At 49.1% G+C, this 22,890-nt stretch overlaps 1 protein-coding gene across 2 annotated transcripts in view; it reads left to right on the top strand.

The window, feature by feature from the left end:
- Positions 1 to 297: 297 nt before the first annotated feature.
- Positions 298 to 22,890, top strand: part of EHMT1 (euchromatic histone lysine methyltransferase 1) — a 59,939-nt gene continuing 37,346 nt past the window's right edge. For both annotated transcript variants that reach the window (XM_080630483.1, XM_080630482.1), the window contains exons 1-6: positions 298 to 380; positions 8,682 to 9,238; positions 19,082 to 19,259; positions 20,632 to 20,768; positions 21,482 to 21,670; positions 22,790 to 22,870. In XM_080630483.1, coding sequence (XP_080486609.1) covers positions 335 to 380; positions 8,682 to 9,238; positions 19,082 to 19,259; positions 20,632 to 20,768; positions 21,482 to 21,670; positions 22,790 to 22,870 — 1,188 coding nt within the window. In that variant the 5' untranslated portion in view covers positions 298 to 334. The remainder of the gene's footprint in view (positions 381 to 8,681; positions 9,239 to 19,081; positions 19,260 to 20,631; positions 20,769 to 21,481; positions 21,671 to 22,789; positions 22,871 to 22,890) is intronic.

Genomic DNA, 22,890 nt, shown 5'->3' with positions numbered 1-22,890 from the left:
TGGCTGCATCTGAACCGCACTGAGCTGCGAGGTCCTGGCCTGGGTGCAGCGCGAAGCCCCTCTGCTCCTCATGGGGATGAGCTGCCAGTTCATGTCTGTGACCTGTGCCTTGGTGGCAGTTTCGTGGCAGCCATTACTTTGCAGAACGAGGTTTGCCCTGATGTAAACAGGAGTGTCCATGATTGTCTCTTCTTTTCAATGCAGCTTGTGTATGAACATTGAGCTAAACTGTGGTATTTCTTTCCCATTTCTTTCCCTCCCCCTTCCCCATCCCTTCCGTCCCCACCCCTAGCGAACAGTGCTGAGTAAGGCAGAGCCAAGGAAAGACGCCTGCATGAAGACTGAGCTGCTGAAAGATATCACCAACAACAAAGAGGAAGGTGAGCACCTGCCTCGGTCGAGGGCCAGACCTTGCTGATGAGGCTGGCGTGTGATGGGACCAAAACTGGGGGTGTGGAGATGGGCTTTGTCCCTTGGGCGTGCTGCCCCAAACAGTTCTGTGTTTATCTGAGCAGGGCTCTTCCCCAGGAGATGGCGAATTGGCTTTTCAGTCCTTCCATCACCACCCACCTTAATGACTGATCGCTGATTTTCACTTCTGCTTTGGTGTGGCTGTGAAGCACAAAGGAGTTACTTTGAACCTTCTGTGTATGACTCCTTTGAACTGAACTCTGATCCTGCCACATGATGACCTGGCCCTTTTCCTCTCTGTAGTCAAGTGAACTTTCTGTTTTCCCCTGGGGTTTCTCTTGCTCCAGAACAGGCACTGATGGCTGCAGGGTGGTTGGTGGGGTTAGGGCCCTCCACACTTGGTGCTGTTGTGGGATGCTTCATGGCTGCTGCATTGTTTCTTCTTGCTTTTCATTTGCAGGATGCAGCACATGTTAACTTGGCGAAGTCTTTCCTGTGTGGCTGGCTGGGAGTTGCATGCACACAAATCCGAGGGCTTAATAGATGTGTCAATGGGATTAGGGAAAAGAAAAACCCACCACACTTTATCTCTGCAGCCCCCTCCTTTCTTTCCATGGCTCTATTATTCCTTGACTAGTTACTTGTGATAGCTCTGCAGGGATTTGGTGTATTTTTGTTCTCTTTTCCATAATAGAGCGTTAGAAAAGCACTGAACTGGCCCCATCAGAATACCTTGTCTTAGCTAACAACACAATTTTGGACTTAATTCAGATGTGTGTAGTACAGCATTGCTCTTCCTTTCTCTTCTCTTCAGCATAATGTTTTGCCATTTCTTTAGTTAGTAAAGCTCAGAACAGGCTAAATACTGAGTGCTGCATCAGATGTGGCCATGGTGCTTGTATATTAACTGGGAGCATGTGAGTGCTGCTGCTGACACATGTATGCAGCAGACCTCTGCTTTGGGAGCCCAAGTCTGAGGTGCCAGTGGGAGGTCACGTTGCTCTGGGAGGAGATGCTCGCTTTGATCCCTTGGCTTGCTTGGCTCAGGACTCTAAAGGGGTTTATTTAGCTCTTGGTTGATCTTGAGGTAAGTGTCAAGTGTCTGTGAAGGTAAAAATCCGGGAGGAGGGTGGGGAGAGAGACATTTCTGCACCTTGTATGTCTTGAGTGCCTTGGACTGAAAGCAGCTGCTGTGTATCAAAGGGAAGCTGAGAACCCTCCCTGCGCAGGAGCAGTCTTGAGGCTTCACAAGGTGCTGGGATTCCAACCCCTTCAGCTTATTGTCCAGTTCTGTTACTGGGGAAAGAAGGGTGCTACAATGGGAACTGTATGGTCTCCATTCCTATGGTAACATTCAGATGTTAGCCTTGTCTTCCTGAGCACACCACGTGTGTGAAAGACAATAGTTTGTGTGCTGGTTGTGCCCTATGCATTGTTCTTCACTGGCCTTTGTTACCCAGCTGTGATTGCTGAGACTGGCAGCCAGGAAACCAGACAGGGCAAAATGATGCTTAGGTGTTTTAGATGTGCATCCAGATGTGCACCCAGTGTTCATGTCTCCTGCTTCAGGGAGGCTGCAGCAGCAGAAGTGCTCTTTGAGCTGAGCAGCCCCAGGGCTGGAGCATCCCGTGGTCATAGATGGGCTCAGGTCCTCGTTGCTGTGCTGTAACCCTGTGGACCTGATCCCATGGCAAAGGAACAAATTAATATCACCCAGGCTGTTAAACTGCTTTGAGTCACCATCAGTATTCATGTGATTCAGCCCACCGGAGAGAGGCTGAATCCCATTCATCTGACCTCTGCAGCCGCAGTACTGAGCATTCACAGCGGAAGTTGTTCTTTTTCATTATTTTAGTTCTCCTGTTTTGACTCTTGACAGCAGAAGGGCAGCAGTGACACTGCCCCTGGGTGACACTGCCCCTGGGTGACACTGCCCCTGGGTGACAGCTCCAGGGCAGTTTTGGAAATACAGAGCAGGCTCTTGGATAAATATCACCTGCCTTCATGGATTTAAAAAGGGGACAGTGGAAAAAGAGACCATCACTTGTAGAATCCCAGCCTAGTTTGTGTTGGGAGGGACCTTAAAGCTCCTCCAGCTCCAACCCCTGCCACGGGCAGGGACCCCTTCCACTGGAGCAGCTTGCTCCAAGCCCCTGTGTCCAACCTGGCCTTGAACACTGCCAGGGATGGGGCAGCCACAGCTTCTCTGGGCACCCTGGGCCAGCGCCTCAGCACCCTCACAGGGAAGAGCTTCTGCCTAAGAGCTCATCTCAGTCTCCCCTCGGGCAGGTTCAAGCCATTCCCCTTGGCCTGTCCCTACAGGCCCTTGTCCCAAGCCCCTCTCCAGGTTTCCTGCAGCCCCTTTAGGCACTGGAGCTGCTCTCAGGTCTCCCCTTCAGGAGCCTTCTCTTCTCCAGGCTGCCCCAGCCCAGCTCTCTCAGCCTGGCTCCGGAGCAGAGCTGCTCCAGCCCTCGCAGCATCTCCCTGGCCTCCTCTGGGCTCACTCCAACAGCTCCACGTCCCTCTTGTGCTGTTGCTCCAGAGCTGGGCACACCCCAGAGAGGAGCTTTGCCCTGAAAACATGGTTCTCTTCATTTCCTGACTTCAAAATGCTCCACTTTTTGGCTTCAGTGGTAGAGGTGCTGCTTTCTTTCCCAGTGGGTGCAGGATCTCCAGCCACCAGTTCTTCCTAAGCAGCCCCCATGTCTTCAGCATCCTTTTGATGTGAGCTGGGCTCCTCTCTCTGCTTTGAATATTTATGTATTTTTTTACTTTGAGGAGAAGGGGAGGGCACTGCTGTAGCACAGTGCTTGCAGCCAGGTGCATTTCTGCCGTGTCAGAGTTGATCCAGCAGGACAGTTGGTTATTGAATCAGAAAGACTGCGGTGTCTGCAGTGTGTTAAAAGATGATCTGCAAAGTGCTTAAGGTGAAACACCTGTGAAGTGTGATATATGGAAATGTCTGCAGTACTTGTACTGCACTTCATATACTTTTAGATAAGCTCAGTCTTTGCTTAGTTCAGAGGTGGATGTTTCTCTTGCAGCAGCCAAAGCCTTGTGGCCCTGTGCTGGGGACACTGGAAATTGCTGGGGACAGAGAAAATACCCTTCCAGCCCTTGTTGCTTGTCTGTTTCAGGTTGTCTCGTCTCTACCAGTGCTCAGCACCAAGACGTTCAGCAAAACATAGGAAGGTTCCATGGTTTAGTAGTGTCTTTGCTTCTGGGATATTCTTTTTCTTTCTGTTTGTCTTCTTTTCCCCTCAGACCCAGTGATGATTGCAGTTTGGCCTGGAGTGTAAGGCTTGTAATGCTTGCATATTATTCTTTGTCTCCCTGAGGAGTGAGATCGGAACTTAAAAATCTGTATTTCAGACGTTGTTTTCACTGCATTCTCCAAGTAATAGAGAGTTTTGAGCTCATCCATCTGATGGCTGGCACATGGAAAGTGGCTGCTCATCCCCTTTGGTCTCTGCAGAGGTGATTGGGTTCCCTTTGGCTATGGCAGGGATGGCTGGTGAGACTGTGGCATGTCTGCTAGAGAGGTTCAGGCTTTGGCAGGCTGAACCAGCTCTGGCCAGCTCCAGGGCAGAACCAGAGCCAGGCCTGTCTCTGCTGGAAGAGCTGGAAACAGTGGAGAGGAACCCTCATTGCCGGAGTCTGGGCTGGCAGAGCAGAGGTGGGCTTCATTTTGCCTAATTTAGGGTTTTATTTGAAGTTATCATTCTAACACTGAGCTGGTCCAGCTCGTTTCTGCTTGCACATGGTAGGCACGTCCAGGCAGTGGGTAGCTTAGCCAAAGTTAGGTGCCTGAAGTCAGACTGTGCTTACCTGAGCTGTCATCTTCTTGGTTGCGATGGTGGCTTAGGGGCACCCTGGAGTTTGAGATACCTTTTGGACACCTAAAATGAGGTGAGGTGGCCTCCTCCTGTCTGACTTGGCTTCTCCCTTACTTTTGTATGATTTTGTTCCCTTCATGGGGACTTTAATTCAATTTTGAATGACTGTGATACTGAGAAGACACTGAGATTGGTACTGATACCGAGAAGAAAGCTGAAGCCTGAAACTCGTGCGCAGGGTCTGCTTGAGCCTGGGGAAGGGTGGAAGGGCTGGAAACTCTGCATCACTCCAGTCAGTGAGCTGTTAATTCTGAGAAGTGCTTTGAATATGTTACTGATAATCCTTTGCCATGTGCAGTCTCAGTGACAGTGGAGCTGCAGCATTTCCTGAGTCTTAAATTCCTTGTGTTACTAAAATGTAGCCAGCTCCTAAGAGAGAAACCTTTAGTGAAGTTCCTTTCATCTTGGTATCCAGGTTGGATGCCAAGGCCAGGATGGACGGGGCTTGGAGCAAGCTGCTCTAGTGGAAGGTGTCCCTGCCCGTGGCTGGGGATTGGAATTGCATAAGCTTTAAGGTCCCTTCCAGCACAAGCAACTTGATGATTCTATGAATTTCAGACATGAGGGTGGGCACCATAACAGAACATCAATCTCTTGGGCAAGTTACCCATCCCAAATAAATCCCAAATGCTTGGATTGGGATGCAGGCAGCATAGTGGGCAATGTGACAAGGTTTTCCTGCTGCATGTGTGTAGGGGATGCGTAAGGGAGCACTGAAAATGCTAAGATGCTTCTAGTAAAAGAAGTTACACTTCCATGGACACAGACTCTATCTTTCTGCCTTTCATATTGTAGTTCAGGAACGAATGGTTGTAGATTAAAGAGCAGTGAGTGAGTTGGAGAGAAGGGAATACTGAGGGGAGGTAGTTTTGGTCTGCTTGGGAGAAAGGAAGGAAGGAATGCTGTCAAGTTGTAAAATTCTGGAGAAATTATTTCAGTTTTTACTCACTTGCATTTGCAGCACAAGAGCAGAAAAGCTGTTGACCAGAAGAGAACTCACTGCTGTGAGGTGTCTTTGAAATGAAGATCTTGGCAGGTTTGGAGTCAATCATCTTGTTTAAGCATGAAGAAGGGGAGATGAGGAGGTCATGGCAGGAGGCTTTAGCTGTCTGGTGCAGTTGAAGAGCTTCTGTAGGCTGTTGTAGTCAGTATTTCTCCGTGGTGAGGTTCCTGCTGTCTGTAGTTCTTGTTCCTGTCTCCATCTGTAGGCCGTATTTCAGCAAAAGTGTAAATATCTATTGAATTGTGTCTATTCAGCACTGGTTGTAAACGTGCACTTCATGTGTCTAAGACTTGTTGAACGTGGTCAGACTTGCAGACCTGTCCCATTCCACAAGGACAGAGCATGTGTTAGAGGCAGAGCATCACGGCAAGAGGAGCAATAGCCTAGCTTGGGTGAGCAACTCGTGTTCTGCTGTTACCAGACTGAGGATTTTGGTTGTGAAACCCAGACTCCTTTACCTGGGCTACCACATGTTCTTAAGTAACGTAGCTCCTGATCTAAACTAGCTCTTTGTGGGGATCTCTTTAATGGAATATATCTGAAGGGGGCCTACAAGGATGATGTGAGAGGGACTCTTCCTCACACTGTAGTGATAGGACAAGGGGGAATGGGTTCAAACTGAAACAGGAAAAGTTCAGATTAGATGTAAGGCAGAAGCTCTTCCCTGTGAGGGTGCTGAGGCGCTGGCCCAGAGTGCCCAGAGAAGCTGTGGCTGCCCCATCCCTGGCAGTGTTCAAGGCCAGGTTGGACACAGGGGCTTGGAGCAAGCTGCTCCAGTGGAAGGGGTCCCTGCCCGTGGCAGGGGTTGGAGCTGGAGGAGCTTTAAGGTCCCTTCCAACACAAAACATTCTGTGATTCTATGGAGGTGGAAGCCCTTGGACCTCATTTTACGCGGCAACATGAGCAGCCCTTTACAGCAGGGCAGAGTGGGTGCACAACCCTGTTAGATCAAACCCATCCGCTGACGACTGCTGCAAGTTCTCCAGTTCTGTGCCACTTTAGGGCCTATGAAATTTCATATCTTTATTTAGACAAACCTCTAATCATGCAGATCTGGGGGTCTGGTGCCTGTTCATAAGAGGTTGATGGTGCTTCCACAGCCACGCTGTGCTTTGCACACTTCAGAATCGTGTGTGTGGGACCTGTACGTGGGATTTTCATTTCGGTTTCTCAGATTTTTCTGGACTAACGCAGTTACTCTTTCCCTTAGGGCAGTGCTCTAATGCACCTGTTTTGGTTGCCTTCATGGCAGGTAAAGCAATTCTTGCCCTCTGCTTATTCCCTTTATCTAATAGTCAGCCACTGAAGTCATTTGAGCGCACTGGTGGGAGTGTGCAGTGTGTAAATCAACACATACTGAAGGCCTAATTCGGACAGAGGCCTGGTGCTGAGCACTGGAAACCTCCATCTGTGGTCAGAGAGCTCACTTGTTGTTTTCTGGCACTGACTTCGCTGAAAGAATTGTTTAAATGGCAACAGCAGAGTCTTTTAAAGACACCAAATGCAGAAAGAGAAATGAGGATTGAAAGAATAAAGGCACAGCTCTTGGCTCCCTCTGCTCAGGACTTCTCAAGTAGTTAAATAACAGTGAAAACCCAGCGCTTTATCTTCTCCAGGAGTCATTGCTCTCCAAAACAAACCCTTGTGTGGCTTATCGGAGCTTTCAGTACACAGAAGGTGGTCTGGGTGGTGTGAGAGGGCAGCAGATGGAGGTGATGACTTTGAATCGTGCTTGGAGAGCCACTTAGTTACTGCCTGCTGGAGGGGTGGGTTTCTGCCTCTGCCCCCTGCGTGTGCCCCAGTGGGCACTGGTGAGCTCTTTCAGGAGGTTTTGGAACTCTTCTGGGAGGTTTTGGAGCTCTTTTTAGAGGCCCTGAGCCAGCAAAGTCCATGTGAGAGGCAATCACAGGCTGTTCTGGTGATAGCGCTGCTTCTCCTCCGTGCACAGCAAAGCCCTCCAGAGCTTGCATTTGAACAGTCAGCCCAGGTATGTTGGACTTGACATCCTGGCATCCAGGATCCTGGTTCTGCTTCACATTTGAGCCTTGCATCAGGTTTTGCCAGGTCAGCAGAGACATTCAGGGTATTGTTTTCCTGGAGTGTTTGGGCTTCAGGAGTGGAACGAAATGAGATGCTGACAGCAGTATGCTGCTCTGGCTTCTAGAGCTGTCCTCCACTTTGACTGTGGGCCTTTCTGAGTACTGTACATGAAAACTGCTTTGATTCAAGCTGGTTGTAATCAGTCCTGCCTGCTTTGACAAGGCTTTTGCTGGTGGGACTTGTGATGCTCTTCATAGCTGTGTGGCCTCTGGAAGGGAAACAACACAAGGGATCCCTAACAGCAGGTTGTTTGAATCGTTTCACTGAGCGTGCCAGTGAATTGTTATCACTCCTGGTTGCCTGGGGAGCTGCTGGTTTGTCATGTTGGAAACCCTTCTGCAAGTACACAGATGGAACTAAATGATCTTAAGGTCCTTTCCAACCCAAACCATTCTAAGTACACAGTATTCATAGTTGGGTTTTCTTCAGCTCAGGTCTGAAACCTCAGATGGGACAAACTCATTGATGAGGGGAGCATGGAAGTGTTTGGAAGGAGTGGGGAAAACACCATTTTTGCATGAGCACTCCTGTGTTATCTGGGTGTGAGCTTTGAGCCTGCAAAATTCTTGCTGCATTTGACTCCTATCATTACTTTAGCCTAGAATTGCACTTCACACGCTTCCCCCTGTGTTTACTCTGGCTGTTGCCTCTGAGATGACACCATGAATCCTGCTCCTGCACTGCTTCATCCCAGGAAAAGAACCACTGGATAGCCTTGCCAGGAGAGCTGGCATTGCCAGGGAGTTCCTCCTTGGGGTGTTCTGTGTAGTGGCAGAGCTGCTTGGCTGCTGAGCTGTGTCTGAGCCACCAGAGCTCACACGACTTCTCTTGTGTCAGTCTGGCATTCTGAAGGGCTTTGCCCAAGATCTGAATGCAAGATTGGGCAGTGTTTTGTTTGATGTGCAGGGGGTTGACAGATGGTCCAGCAAGTGTAGTTACTGGAAAAGCAAAAGGTAATATTTACCTTGAGAAATCCATACTTGGGAATAAATGGCCACATCTGCAGCTGAGGCAAGTGAGAATGAGTGTGCTGCTTGCAGCTGAGGCACACCCCCCACTTTTCACTGAGGATCCAGGCAAGCCAGGTAGGTGAGTGAGCAATCTAAATGGATTTACATAGAGATATATATATATAGCAAGCAGCTTTCTGGAGGAAAGGGTTGTTCTTCCTGAGCCACTGTAAGTAGCTGTACCTTCTCTTTGGAGTTTCGATACTGCTTGTGACCCTTTTCTTTCTCTCTTCCTCCTCCTCCTCCTCCCTCTTTCTCCAGGGTTTAATGCCATGGCTGCAGATGAAAGTGCTACAGAAAAGCAAGCGGGGGAACCAAAAATGGCAGTAGATGGTGAAACCAACGGTTCCTGTGATCACAGCGAAGCTGGTGGCCACCCAAACCCAGCTAAAACCACTCAGGACAATACGAAAGTGAGCCAGCAGGACTCCAGTACTAAGTTAAATAGGATAGCAGAAAATGGCATTTCTGAACGAGATGGTGAGACTGGGAAGCAAAACCATCTGAAAGCTAATGACTTCACACAGACTTCTGTAACAGGGAGCAATGGATATATTCTAACCAAGCAGATGGCACAGGAGCAGCCTCTAAGGACTACCAGCACCTTTGCTTCTCTCACCGGCCATGCTGCAAAAACCCTGCCAGGAGGAGCAAGCAAAGGGAGAACTGTGGGCTCCTTTTCTCAGATGCAAGCCACAATGCCAGCCAAGCTCGGGGAGGGCAGTAAGGACATGGATGCTAAAAAAGCCACCGCTGCTAACGCTGAAGTCAAGGTCCACAGAGCACGGAAGACAATGCCTAAACCCATCGCTAGCCTGGTAATGTATATGCCCAGCAGCCAGTGCTGCTGCTGCAACTGCTCGTGGCTTGCTTTGACTGCATGAGAGGGATGCTGTGCTGCATGGGAACATGAGTAATTCCTGTAATTCCCACCAAGTGGATTGTTAAGGGGGGTTTAATATACATCATAGAATCATAGAATGGTTTGGGTTAGAAAGGACCATAAGATCATCTAGTGCTAGCCTCACACTAGACCATGTTGCCCAAGGCTCTCTCCAACCTGGCCTTGAACACTGCCAGGGATGGGGCAGCCACAGCTTCTCTGGGCACCCTGTGCCAGCGCCTCAGCACCCTCACAGGGAAGAGCTTCTGCCTTATCTCCAACCTGAACTTCCCCTGTTTCAGTTTGAACCCATCATCCCTGTCCTATCACTACAGTCCCTGATGAAGAGTCCCTCCCCAGCATCCTTGTAGCCCCCTTCAGACATTGGAGGCTGCTCTCAGTCTCTGCACAGCTTCTCTTCTCCAGGCTGAACAGCCCCAATGTTCTCAGCCTGGCTCCATATGGGAGGTGCTGCAGCCCCTGATCATCCTCGTGGCCTCTTCTGGACTTGCTTCAACAGCTCCATGACTGCTGGAGCAGTTGAGGACACAAGAACTGCACACAGTGCTCCTATATATGTATATGTAATATATATTAATTTTTATATAAATATATATATTTATTTTGTCTCTTCCGACAGAGAGCAGAGGTGTTGGAACAGAGCCACATGGCCACCACCAGCTCTCTTCCCCAATGTGTTTCTAAATATATAATTGATCAGTTACCTTCTCCAATAGATACGTGTGAGACACTCCATGGCCTTTCTCTCTTGGCTGTGTTGCTCATCAGCCATCTGCTGCAATCGAGAACTGCTTGGGAAACAAATTAGATTTCTTCTAAGTTGGACCCAGAAGAAATTATCGTAGCATGTTAAACTGGGGCTTCTCCTAAGCTTGGAAGCTGTCAAGAAGCTGGTATGGTAGGCACCTTGATTGCATTGCCATGGCATTATAGTGGTAAACCAGAGGATGTTTTCTCTCCCTCTGTCTGTATTGCCTGCAGTAATGCAACTTATTCACACATCTTCACTCCAGAATCCTTAGGGATGGATCACTTAATAAAACAGAGCTCTGCCTTGGTTTTAGGAGGCAAAAGGAGATGTGAAGTCATCTGGTGCATTCATGTTACAGTGGGGTGAACAGAAATGGGCCTTTCTTTGTCATTGGCCAAGTTAGGTTCTTTTGCCAAAGGTAAGGCATAGACACTGGAATAGGCAAATGTCCCTTGGTCTCCAGCCCTGTGACCCTTTATATTTAGCTACAGTAATGCAGATCCTCTCATTGTGCTATGTCTACTAATGGGAGAGAGATCAGCCTTTAGGCATCCTGTACCTAAGTGAAGGAAAGGATTGTTAGTTCTGCTTGGCAGTGTGAGTGACACCCACAAATACATGGGAAGCTGCTCCAAATGCTGGTGACCAGCAAATGCCAGGTGATCCTCAGATGTCACCCACATGTTGCAGCACAGCAGCAATACGATGTGAAGGTCTCAGAGCTGTGACTCGCTGTGATCTGGAGCAGGGGAAGAGAGGAGGAAGAACAGAGATGGGTGGCACATAGCCAGGCACAGATGGGAAAGGTGGCCTCAGCTGCAGCACCTCCTGTGCTCCGGATGCAGGTGGCAGTCCAAAGAGCACATCAGGGTTAGAGACGTGGGGGCACCCAGCTCAGCACCAGGGCACAGACCACACGTGCCATAGGATTTCCCATCCCTTCTCCCAGATCACTGTTTCCCCTTTGCCTTCCCCTGCTGTGTTTGAAATATCCTTCTCACACGCTGCTGTTTTCTGGCTGGGGAAGCCCAGGTTCAGTTACATGCAGCCTGATGAAGTCTCTCCTAAGGCTGTCTCTTACCTAAACAAGGCTTTGCAGCCTCACAGCTTCCCTTCAGTAGCCTGTCATGCACTTAAATGAGGCCAGGCAAACCCCCAGACCCTTGTGGAATTTGACAGAGAGCTCCCTTGGGGCTGAGCAATTGAAAGCGGCAATTCTCTTCTCAAAGATGACTGCTGGGTTAGGACGGAGAGTTTTCCTCATTCATATTTCATGATACATCAAAAAGAATATTTGTACACAACCCCTTGGGCTTCAAGGTTTGTCTCTAGAAAGCTGCGTCTGCGAGTGCTCGCGGACATGAGGGGCTGTGATGATGCTGTTGATGGTTATTTGCTCACACACTACCAGCAGCTTCCTAACCCAAAGCCTGCAGTCGTTGAACCACTCTAGGATGCACAGCCTGTCCTCAGCACCTCTGGCCATTTCCTTTGGGCTTAAAATAGGGAGAGAAAGAACATTCACAAGCAGGGTGGTAAGAAGAGGCTGTTCCCATGTTCTCCACTCAATGCATCTGAATGTGAGCCCAAGATTTGATCTCATTTCTATAAGACAATAACACATCTGGTTTGTTCAGCCCTCCTGGTAATTACTAGCTTGTTTTTGCCCATTGTCTCTGGAATGTACATGCTAGTTTCTTTTGAGCAGCAGAGTCCTTGCTAGTTGTCATTTTGCCATCCTGATTAGTTCTTTGTGGAGCTGCTTGTAAGAGGCTCATCAGCCCAGCAGTGCAGGAACGTTTCATGCACCAGCCTCCACATTCACACCTTTTCCCCTTCAAAAACACTGGGAGAGCAGGTGCCGTATTCCAGGAAATGCATTGTGGAAATCACCCAAAGTTGATGACAGGGCACAGTCAGCTCTTTACTGATAAGTTTTAGAGCAATGCTGTTTTCTTGGTAGACTGTGCTGCCTGGGAGCAGAAGGGGAGGAAGGTGTTTGGTTGCCTGCAAAGTGGCTGGAACATTTGTTCCCCCCGCCAGGCTCCTGCAGTAATCCACTGGGGCAAAAAATACTGTTTTCTGTAATGCAATCACTGCCAGGGGACCGTGGCAGCCTTTTCCTGCACATGTGGATTGGTTTCTGAAAGGAGGAAAATAATTGTCTCCCAAATGTAACCAGCTTTCTCTTTGTTTAGGAGTTGCTTCCTGAATTGGGATCGAAGCTGAGTCTGAAACAGGTGATGATTTTAATTGATGTTGTTGCATGTTAAGGTGATTTTTGAGCAGAGACCTCAAAAGGGTTGTTGATGGCATCCTTTCTGCTCCCCCACTGAACAGTGCAGTAACACGAGCACTGCAGCGTTTGATCCATTTACAACCCTACTGTGAACCCAAAAGTTTCCAGGGCAAGGCAACAGACTGAAAGGGATGTGTAAGTGTATCCTGTGCTTGGAGAAGGCCCCTTCACGTCACTAAGATGTGTCTGGAAGGGATAAGGGATGACAAAGGAGATGAAAGCATCCCATATCTCTTGAGATAAGAGGAGCAGATGGCTGAACTGAGAATCCAGGTTCTGCCTTCATTCATTACTTGGTGACCATGAGTCTGGAGTTTGAGGTGTGTGTCTCTGGTGGTATTTTCTTATGCTGTGCAGAGGAGTGGGTTGGGGGAACTGAACTATCAGAAGAAATAGTGCAGAAATCTGTGAAATTCGTGTCTCAGCCTAATTCCCAGTGAGCACGGAAAACAGAGTGCCAGTTTAACTGAGGGAGACAAAGCCTGGACAGGGAAGGATGAGTTTGGAGCAGGAGATGCTTTGCTTATCATAGAATCATAGACTGGTTTGGGTTGAAAAGGACCATAAGATTATCCAGTTCCAACCCCTGCCACGGGCAGGGACACCTTCCACTGGAGCAGCTTGCTCCAAGCCCCTGTGTCCAACCTGGCCTTGAACACTGCCAGGGATGGGGCAGCCACAGCTTCTCTGGGCACCCTGTGCCAGCGCCTCAGCACCCTCACAGGGAAGAGCTTCTGCCTAAGAGCTCATCTCAGTCTCCCCTCTGGCAGGTTCAAGCCATTCCCCTTCTCCTATCCCTACAGTCCCTGATGAAGAATCCCTCTCCAGCATCCTTGTAGCCCTCTTCAGACACTGGAAGCTGCTCTGAGGTCTCCACGCAGCTTCTCTTCTCCAGGCTGAACAGCCCCGATGTTCTCAGCCTGGCTCCATATGGGAGGTGCTCCAGCCCCCTAAATGGGTGAATGTTGGTGTTTCAACCAATACTCATCAAACTATACCTTTAAGCAGCATTGCCACTCCATATCTGATCCCAGATGGTGAGCTGCTTCCTCTCTGCGCACAGGTTGCTGTAGCTGCAAGTACAATTTTCCATGCCAGTGCCCAGCAGTACTGCAGTGATGTGCTGACGTGGTCTGTGGGTTGCTCTGCAGGAGCTCCTGGCCTGAGAGCACCTTGTGTTCACCTCCTGGGGCCAGGCAGGTGCTTTGCAAGCATCTGGAATTGTGTAGCAGGCTTTAACAGGCAGAAAACAAAGGGCAGGTGCTCATGGGACGGTGATGGAGATAGTGACTTCTTGGAGGAGAGGAAATAAATAGAGATACAAGTAGAAGGCATAGTGAAATAGAGGACTCTGAATGCAAGTGCTGCTGTCAGCTTGCCTGAACCCAGAAGATGCACCCATGGAGGATGCTCTCCTGAGGGGTAAACCAGGTGTGCATGGGCAGAGTGAGACGGAAAGTGTGAAGTCCACATGTGTGAGCTTGGCCACAGTTAAATGTCCCCTATGGAAACTCTCCTTTAGGAGTGATGAGGCCACAGACTGCCACGGGACTTCTTACATAGAGGGTTTGCTGCAGAGGAAAGTGGAAAGTCAATGTAGGTTTGTAGCTTGGTTTAGTCTGCACTGAAGCACAGTCTGCCTGGCAGCCTACAGCACTATGATTTTATGCAGATGTGTGCACACAAATCAGTGCAGTTGTGATCAAGTCACACCAGGATCCCTCTTTTAAAGGCACGTGTTAATCTGCAGATAAAAGGGTATTAATAAGAGGATCAGCCTCGCAGCTTGTCTGATCTAGATAAGACCAAAGCCGTGCAGGTTCCTTTTGGTTGCTCCAAGGTAAGGCTTGGGCAGGGGTCAGGATCCCCTGGCAGCTGTGCTGGAATTCAGTCATGAGAAGTGTAACTGCAGCAGCAAAGGGGCAGTAGGACCATGACAGCTCCTACAGGCACTGTCATCTGCTGGTGATCCATTTTTCATAGCAGACTGATGCTTCTTGGTTAAATATCAGTTGTTAGAAGCAGATTCCCCTTGGGAGCTGCTGCTTTGTGCTGTTCAAAGGCAGTGGCTCAGAACAAATCTTGTTACCCTTCTGCATGATGGATGGAGAGAAGAGGGTTGCTCCATGACAGCTGCCGTGTTGCTCCTCCTGGCTACTTGGCTTTAGTTTCATGTTTGTACTGTGCTAGAGATGAAAGTCCTTTAGAGAAGAGAAGCAAGAGCTTGTGTGTGTAAGCTGGTGATGGTTTCAGGTGTAAAACACGAACGGCTGTGGTGTGGGGCTCGCTGAGCTGCTCTGCTCCAAGGCAGGACCTTGCTGGTGTCCTTGCACAGACCCATGGGTGGTGTTCTGCTCTGGCTTCTCTTTGGTTGTGTCCAGCTTGCTTGCTTTGGGAGCTGAAAGCCCTCCTAATTGCTGGGCTGTGGGAAGAGCACTGTGTGCAGTCTGTTGGACCAACACGCGTTCAGTAAGGTTGGTTTGTTCTATATTTTGCTTTCAGAGAGGGATATTCTTTCTTCCTTTGTTTTTAGTAACTTCTCCCTGCTGCTGTAGGGGACTTCTGTGCCAACAAGAGATACATGCTTGATCCCATTAAAATGTAGGAAGCACTTGAGTTTAATGTTTATAAACACATCAAATACTGTGTTCTTGTCTCGGTCTAAGCAAGTTTCTGGGTTATTTCTCTCACCATGGTGTCAGACGTAGTTGTGATCCAAGTTTTGCTGCTTCCAGACACAAGAATCTCTGGAAATGTTGGCCTGAGCCTTGGAATGGCTGTCTCCAGCTTCTTTGACTCTTCATTGCAATTCCCAACGTGAAATAAATGACTTTACAGCCGTTTGCATAGGATGGGCTGATACCACGTGAGAAGGAAATGAAGACGGTGGTACCGCCGTTTCTTTCTCTATGATTTTTGGTCCTTTCTTGCCCCCAGTGGCCCACACGTGTGGTGATTGGGACACCATGGAACACAAACTGGGAGCTCAAACTGTCAACTGGAGTTGCCTTTGCATGGGGTTCTCCTCACTGTACTTCTCTATAACTGCAGGTAAAACTGTGCTTGGCTATTAAATGTAATTGGGGAAAAAAGCCAACGACCACGGCTGTTTGGACAAGGAGAGCACAGCCCGGGAGTTTATTTAGGGTCAGGAATAGAGTTTCTCGCCTCTAATTTTGCAATTTGCAGTGGAGCCCTGTAGGTGTGAGATGAAAGCACCTCTGCTCTCTTGAGCGTCTGGTGGTTTAAGTGAAGGAGAGCGAGCTTCATCCAATTTCTGAGTGTAGGAGTCTGCTTTCTTGAAAATACAGACTGCCTGTGCTTGTTAGTGTCCTGACAGAGCAGTCCCTGCCCTGCAGATCCTGAAAGCTGTGCATCACTTGGGCAGGCTCCAGCAGGGCCAAGGGACCTTAAAGCTCATCAGCTCCAACCCCTGCCACGGGCAGGGACCCCTTCCACTGGAGCAGCTTGCTCCAAGCCCCTGTGTCCAACCTGGCCTTGAACACTGCCAGGGATGGGGCAGCCACAGCTTCTCTGGGCACCCTGTGCCAGCGCCTCAGCACCCTCACAGGGAAGAGCTTCTGCCTAAGAGCTCATCTCAGTCTCCCCTCTGGCAGGTTCAAGCCATTCCCCTTGGCCTGTCCCTACAGGCCCTTGTCCCAAGCCCCTCTCCAGCTTTCCTGCAGCCCCTTTAGGCACTGGAGCTGCTCTCAGGTCTCCCCTTCAGGAGCCTTCTCTTCTCCAGGCTGCCCCAGCCCAGCTCTCTCAGCCTGGCTCCAGAGCAGAGCTGCTCCAGCCCTCGCAGCATCTCCATGGCCTCCTCTGGGCTCGCTCCAACAGCTCCAGGTCCCTCTTATGCTGCTGCCCCAGAGCTGGATCAGGACTGCAGGGGGGGTCTCCCCAGAGTGCAGCAGAGGGGAAGCCAATTCCTTGTTCTTCAGGATGCAGCATATCTCTGCAAGGAAGGGCCCTGATGTGCTTGAACCAGCTCCTAGCCAGTGCAATGGGATTTTAAGGAAGCAGATATTTCCCAGCAGACCAGTGTATGCGATTAACAAAGCCTCTTCTGTGGGAGTGTTTAAACTTGGAGCAGATAGGGCAGAGCATCAAAGCTCAGTGTAGGAGACTAGGTTGGGTTGTACCTACAGGCTTGAGCCATGGAACTGTCAGAATTCAGAGACATTAGAAATGGGACCAGAATAAAGTTCCATCCCCTAAACACTCCACTTGTGTAAGAGTAGAATAAAGATGGGGAGAAAACTGAGTAGAAGTGCTTTCAGCTCTTTGTTGATCCTTTTATTACAATCCTTAGATGTAGTAATTTATATGTACATATATATGCATTTATATACACATGTGTGTGATAGAGAGATGTTTTTACTGCTGCCCTGCTCAGCTTCCCACAGCATCAAGCTTCCTGAGAGATCTAGACACCTCTCTGCAGGTGTTCTTGTTCTTTAGCATTGCTGCCTATGCCTCCAAGAACCAATCCAGATCTCCCAGGGCTTAATTTGATTTAAAAACCGTGTTTTTACCAGAATTGCCCTGAAAAAGTCACGTTTACCACTTGTCCTGCAGTCCTATTGAAGATTCCAGATTTATTTCCATATTGTAATTACAGGGGGAGAGAAAAACCCCAAGCTAATAACATACTGCTTGTTCATTTCAAATTGGAGTATATTCTCCCAAACAGCCTGGCATGGTCTGGATGTGGGATCTCGCTGGCTGGGAGTAAGGACACGCTTCGGCAGAGACCAGCTACAAGAACCTGCACTTAATGGCCCAAAACTGCAGCCCTGTGGGCACTTGTTGCAGGCAGCGCTGGGTCAGCTCTGCCTCTCCCAAGCTCGTTTTTGCCATTTTAAGTTAAAAATGGAAAGCAGTGGATGTTCCAGGGGACTTCTCAGAATAATCCTGCAGCCCAGAGTTGCTGTTAACCTTCCCATCTGTAACTGGGGACTTTTAAGAGGTATAAATAGTATTGTTGAGACTATTATTGGCATGTTGTGCACAGCACCCCTGACGTACATTTTGTAAGGGGTAGGGCAACTGGGAGTGGGCTCGGAAGTGATCCTATGTCCAGAAAATCATCCTGTGGACGCTTATTTTGCCCATTCTATTAAACTTACTGAAGTGAAAGTTTAAAAAAGAGTGATTTATGGTCATAGTCCATTAAGTATCTCCTTGGAGTGAGAGTTTCTGATGATACAGGGCTCTTTAATTCAGTGGCAAAAGCATAATGCGTTTAGTCATTTGACAGTGAGAGCAATTGAAGATGGGGACAGCGTATCAAAGGCTGTGGTGGATTTGTCGTCTTTGAACTCATTAATCCAAGACTAGATGCCTTTTAAGAACAGCTGTGGCAATCCAGCCAGAAGTTATGGGCATGATAACAGGAATCATTGGCAGGTTGGTGGCTTTTCCCTGCAGGTCAGGTTGATTTTATCAGCACAGCTTTTCTGGCTGTGTGGAGCCAGCAGTGTGCACGTGGCAGAGCTGTAATTAGGAGAATCAGTTGCTTCCCTCTTTGTTCACAAGGTCACAGTACATCAAAGCAGTGCCCAAGAGTGCCTGTGTCTGAACCTGGGCTTTAAAGAGTGTTTGTCTCGCTTGCTGCTTTTTATTCCTCTCCTTTCTTTCGCCTGGATTCCTCATTCTCTTTTGGTATTTCAGCTGCTGCTTCAGGAGTCCCATAAGAAGCATTCTGCAAGCGGAGCAGCACTAAAACATTGCCACTGCAGAGCTTGTGACCTGCAATAACTGCTCTTGGTTTTCTGGAGCATCTCTGACAAACTGCCTTCTATGTGGCAGTTGAGTGGACAGACGAATGGGGAGGATGTATGGACCTACATCACCTGTCTAATACAAGAGAGGGCAAATCCAGTGTAAAATGTTGAATCAGGGTGGCAGCATTTCCTCCACCTCTTAGTAGAGTGGTTGCCATGAAAGTTGCAGCACTTGTGGAGCTGTAGGAACCTCTTTCATAGCCAAAGGTGCTGGATGAGTCTGTGTTGACTATGTGCTTAGATCAGAGCGGGTGTAAGCTGCCTTGGTGCCAGAGAGCCTGGCTTCAGCAACAGGGGCTGCAGTGACTGCTGTGAAGTTCTCTTGGTGTTCAGGAGCAGCTTGTGGCCTGCCCTGTGTTTGATGCGGCAACAGCTAAATTGGGAGTACCTGGTTTAAAGTAAACTTGGGCAGGTCTTTGCTGTGGCAGTGGCAGTGCTGGAGGTGAACCTGCAATATCCAGCAAACACCTTCTTTGCCTGTGTTCTGCTGTGGGCCAGGCTAGAGCTGGAAGCCTTTGTTATGACTTGGTTGTACCAAATACTGTCCAGAAGGAAGCATTAAATCCCGTCGCGTTGCCTCCTGCTCTTCAAAAGGTCTCTGCAAGACTGTTCTTGTGTGTGCCTGATGTGACAGCCGTGCTCTTAGTGTGTTTCAGAGAATAGGTGCATTTATTCATAGAATCACAGTATCACGGAATGGTTTGGGTTGGAGGGGACCCTAAAGATCATCTAATTCCAGCCAGGTGTTTTGCAGTCTTTAGGCAAAGTATCGTCATGTGCTAGAGAGGAGGCTGTGTGCTTCTGCTGTGAATGTGTGGTTCTGTCTTCGAAAGCGATTATGTTTGAGAGAAAGGAATGAAATGGATTTATTTTAATTTTACTTGATGCAGAGGCTCAATTTAACTGCATTTTGTTTTCCAGCATGCAAGTAAAGACCCCAAAGACGGGAGAGACAGCAGAGATCAAAAAGAACCCAAGGAGGAAGGCAACAAAACCGTCCTGGAGTTTGGGAAGCCGCTGCCGTTGCCCTCTCTCCCGGGCCTTCACCAGTCACTACCTCAGAACCAGAGCTATGTGGCCACCACGAAGTCGCAGACAGGTAAGAAGGACAGAGTTAAGGGCAGAGTTATAATCCCGAGCAGCAGCCTCTTCCCGCACGTGTGTCTGTGTAGTTGAATGGGAGATGAGGCAGGTTACCAGGGACTGAACTCCCCTCAAGGTTTCCTTCCCTGCTGGCATCAGTAGGGCGGCTGCTGCCTCAAGACCGTGTTTGACAGCTGCTGTGTCATTTGGCCACTTCTCTGCAAGTGGCCATCATGCAGCAGTTGTGGTGCTTGTGTGCTCTGGACTCCCTTCTGATCACCTGGGGGTGTTGTACAGGGTATGTTCTGTCACTCCCCTGTTAAAGTGGCCTCCCAGGTGAAGTCCACCCTTTTGCCAGTCCGCAGGGAGCTCCTGCCATTCAGTCCTGCCTGTGTCACCTTGTTTCAGCGGATGCAGGTCCGTCCCAGGCAGCATGGGCAGGCAGGTTGCTCTGTCACGCTGCAGATAACTCTTCTGCAAAGAGTTTTTGTTAGAGGAGCCACTTTCATGCCATCTTCCTGTGTGATATTCCTAATGTTCTTGAGGGCTTCGTGTATCACTGCAACAACTGCTTACCATGAACTACAGCCAGTCATGTCCTGGACTGCATCCACAGCAGCGTGAGCAGCAGGTCAAGGGAGGGGATTCTTGGTTAAATTCCAAAAGATTTCTGGTGAAATTCCATCATAGTGGAAGATGAAGAAACACTCTCAAGAAACAGGCTGTACAGCTGCACACAATAACCCTGGTGCTGAAGCTGGCTGTTCCCTGCTGTATGCTGTTCTTAAAAGAGCCTGCACTAAGCATCCTTCTGATGTGTGTTCACCAAAGACAGCACCAGGCAGTGAGGTGTGATGACTGATTTGATTAGAAGGCCAGGAGGGAGGCTTAACAAATTAAGACCCAATCAAAGGAGTGAAAGGAATCAAACAAACTTCCATGGTAGGTGTGAAAGGAGGTTAAATGACAAAAGCTCTTTATTTAAGATACCTGTTCCTGTGTGTTCCTCACTTATTACATGATTGCTTTCATTGTAAGTTGGTATTATTAGTCTTGCAGTATCTATTTGAGCAAGTTGGATTCTATTCAGCCTCCTACAGCATCAGCAGTGCTGCCAAACACAGGCTAAGTTAAGGATCTGTTGTTGTGTATGGTGTTGTAGGGGCCAGGAGGAGTGTGGAGAGGACACTCAGAATTTGGGTGGCTTTGCAGCGCTGGCAGGAAGCTCTTTGTGTGTTTGTACATATGAGTGTGTCATCTTTTGGTTGACTCGTAAATAAATCAGTTGTAGTAGGAAACCTCTTGCCCCCAGTACAGCCTCTACTCTCTATCCCGTCTTCTTCTCATTCCTGAGCAAACTTCGGGCTTCTTTTGCTTCTCTTTTCCAGCTGCTGCAGTATCTCGGAAGAAAAAACGGAGAATGGGAACCTATAGCCTGGTTCCCAAGAAAAAGACCAAAGTGTTAAAACAGAGAACAATGATTGAGATGTTTAAGAGCATAACTCATTCCTCTGCAGGTGTCAAGGTAAGGGGAGTGCTGAGCCCACTGGGCATCGTTTGTTGTCCCCATACGCATCCCTTGTCCCGGCGCCCCAACCCCTGTGTAGGCTCAGGGATGTGCTGGCTTGTTGTGGTCAGCATCTTCCATTCTGAATCTGCATCTTCTCTCTGGCAACAGCATCCTGCCCATAACTGTCTGGTGTTACTGCTTGAGGCTATACAATAAAACAGCTGGTTGCTTAAAAAGGTTTAGATAGGGACTCACTCCTGGTCAGATCCTGCTTTTGCTGCAACCCATGCCCTGAGGTTTTGGTCCTTGAATTCAGGAAGAACAGTGCTAGGTTTTCATGGAGTGGAGTGAAAATCCCTCTCCATTCCCTAGAAACCTTCTTGCATCCTTGGCAGAGCTGCCCTTCCATGTTTGCATTGGACTGCAGGGGTCTGTCTAAAGGCTCCTGCCCAGCAGCTCTCCTCCGCTCAATGTCTTGTTACAACCACATGAGTCTGGACTGACTCTTCATGGTTCCTTGGTTCCTGGATCCACAGGGTTAGGTGACACATGGCAGGCTTTCTGGCTGGCTTTGCTGGCAGCTTAGAAGAGCTCTGGAGGGACACAGAGCCAGCTTTCCCCTGGTAGCTTGGAGGCTCCTAGCACAGAAGAGGTCTAGGATGGATTTGGCTGCTCTGTCCTCTGAATTGATGTTGTCTTTGTGGCTCATGTGCTTGGACAACTTTCAGAGTGAAAAGGACCTGGGTGATGCCAGCCCTCATGTGAATGGGGAAAGCCTAGATGTAGACTCTGAAGAGGAAGACTCTGATGAGTTGGAAGAGGACGATGATCATGGAGCAGAACAGGCAGCTGTGTTTCCTGCAGATGATAACAGGACCTCTAAAGACAGCGTATGTGATGCAGACAATGCCAGAAAGGTATTCACATGCCCTGTGCAGGACTTGCAGGAGTGGGTAGGACACTGCAGGTGGGATGGGAATGGCAGGAGTTGAGGCAATTCTAGGTTTTCTTAGCCTGCAAGAAGACAGAAAGCTCAGCAGTGGTAGCCAGGCCTTTGGAGGACCATTTCCTGCTCTCTCTTGCACCTTTGAGAATCTCCCCACTTACCCCCAGTTTCAGCTTTGCTGCATAAGTCTGTGGTCCACTATAGGTGCAGAGCCCCCACCACATTTAGTTATGGAATTCACTGAACCAGTAAGAGACGTGTTCCCTTCCAGTGCCTAAAGAGGCCAAGAAAGCTGGAGAGGGGCTTTTGACAAGGGTCTGTAGGGGCAGGCCAAGGGGAATGGCGTTAACCTGCCAGAGGGAAGATTGAGATGAGCTCTTAGGCAGAAGCTCTTCCCTGTGAGGGTGCTGAGGCGCTGGCACAGGGTGCCCAGAGAAGCTGTGGCTGCCCCATCCCTGGCAGTGCTCAAGGCCAGGTTGGACACAGGGGCTTGGAGCAAGCTGCTCTAGTGGAAGGGGTCCCTGCCCGTGGCAGGGTTTGGAACTGGAGGAGCTTTAAGGTCCCTTCCAACCCAAACCAGTCTGTATTCCTAATCTTGCTTGTAACAGGCTGCTAAAGCACTAAAATAGATTTAGTTCATTTTTTCCCAAATCATGATAGACAGTGTAGACGTGAGGCTGGGTTTGGATAATCCAGGAAGTTAAGATTTAGTTGGAAAACTTTCTTCTGCACTTGAGTTTTGTTTTCCCCTGTACCGTCCTTCTGGATGTATCATGACGTGCATTAACAGCCTTGGAGTTCTCATCCTGGCAAAGAAGTTCTGTTAGTTCACATGCAGGCTGGGACTGGGTGCTGCAGCATGGTGGGGGGGATGCTCTGCAGAGTGGGGGGCCCAGCAATGCAGTGTGGGGATCATAGAATGCTTGAGTGGTTTGGGTTGGAAGGGACCTTAAAGCTCCTCCAGCTCCAACCCCTGCCACAGGCAGGGACTCTTTCCACTAGAGCAGCTTGCTCCAAGCCCTGTCCAGCCTGGCTCTGAGAGCCCTGACCTGACTGACTCTTTCTGTTCTTGGGCAAATGGTGGTTGCAGATTGACGATGGCGAGTCTGAGGAGGAACAAGAGTCTGTAGAGTCTCTGGAGGAGGAGGAAGATGGAGATGAGTCTGACTTGGTAAGCCTGGCTGCTGATTG

The sequence above is a fragment of the Psittacula echo genome (assembly GCF_963264785.1).
Source record: "Psittacula echo genome assembly, chromosome: 16".
NCBI classification, from domain to species: domain Eukaryota; kingdom Metazoa; phylum Chordata; class Aves; order Psittaciformes; family Psittacidae; genus Psittacula; species Psittacula echo.
This window is presented reverse-complemented; position numbering and strand designations above follow the sequence as displayed.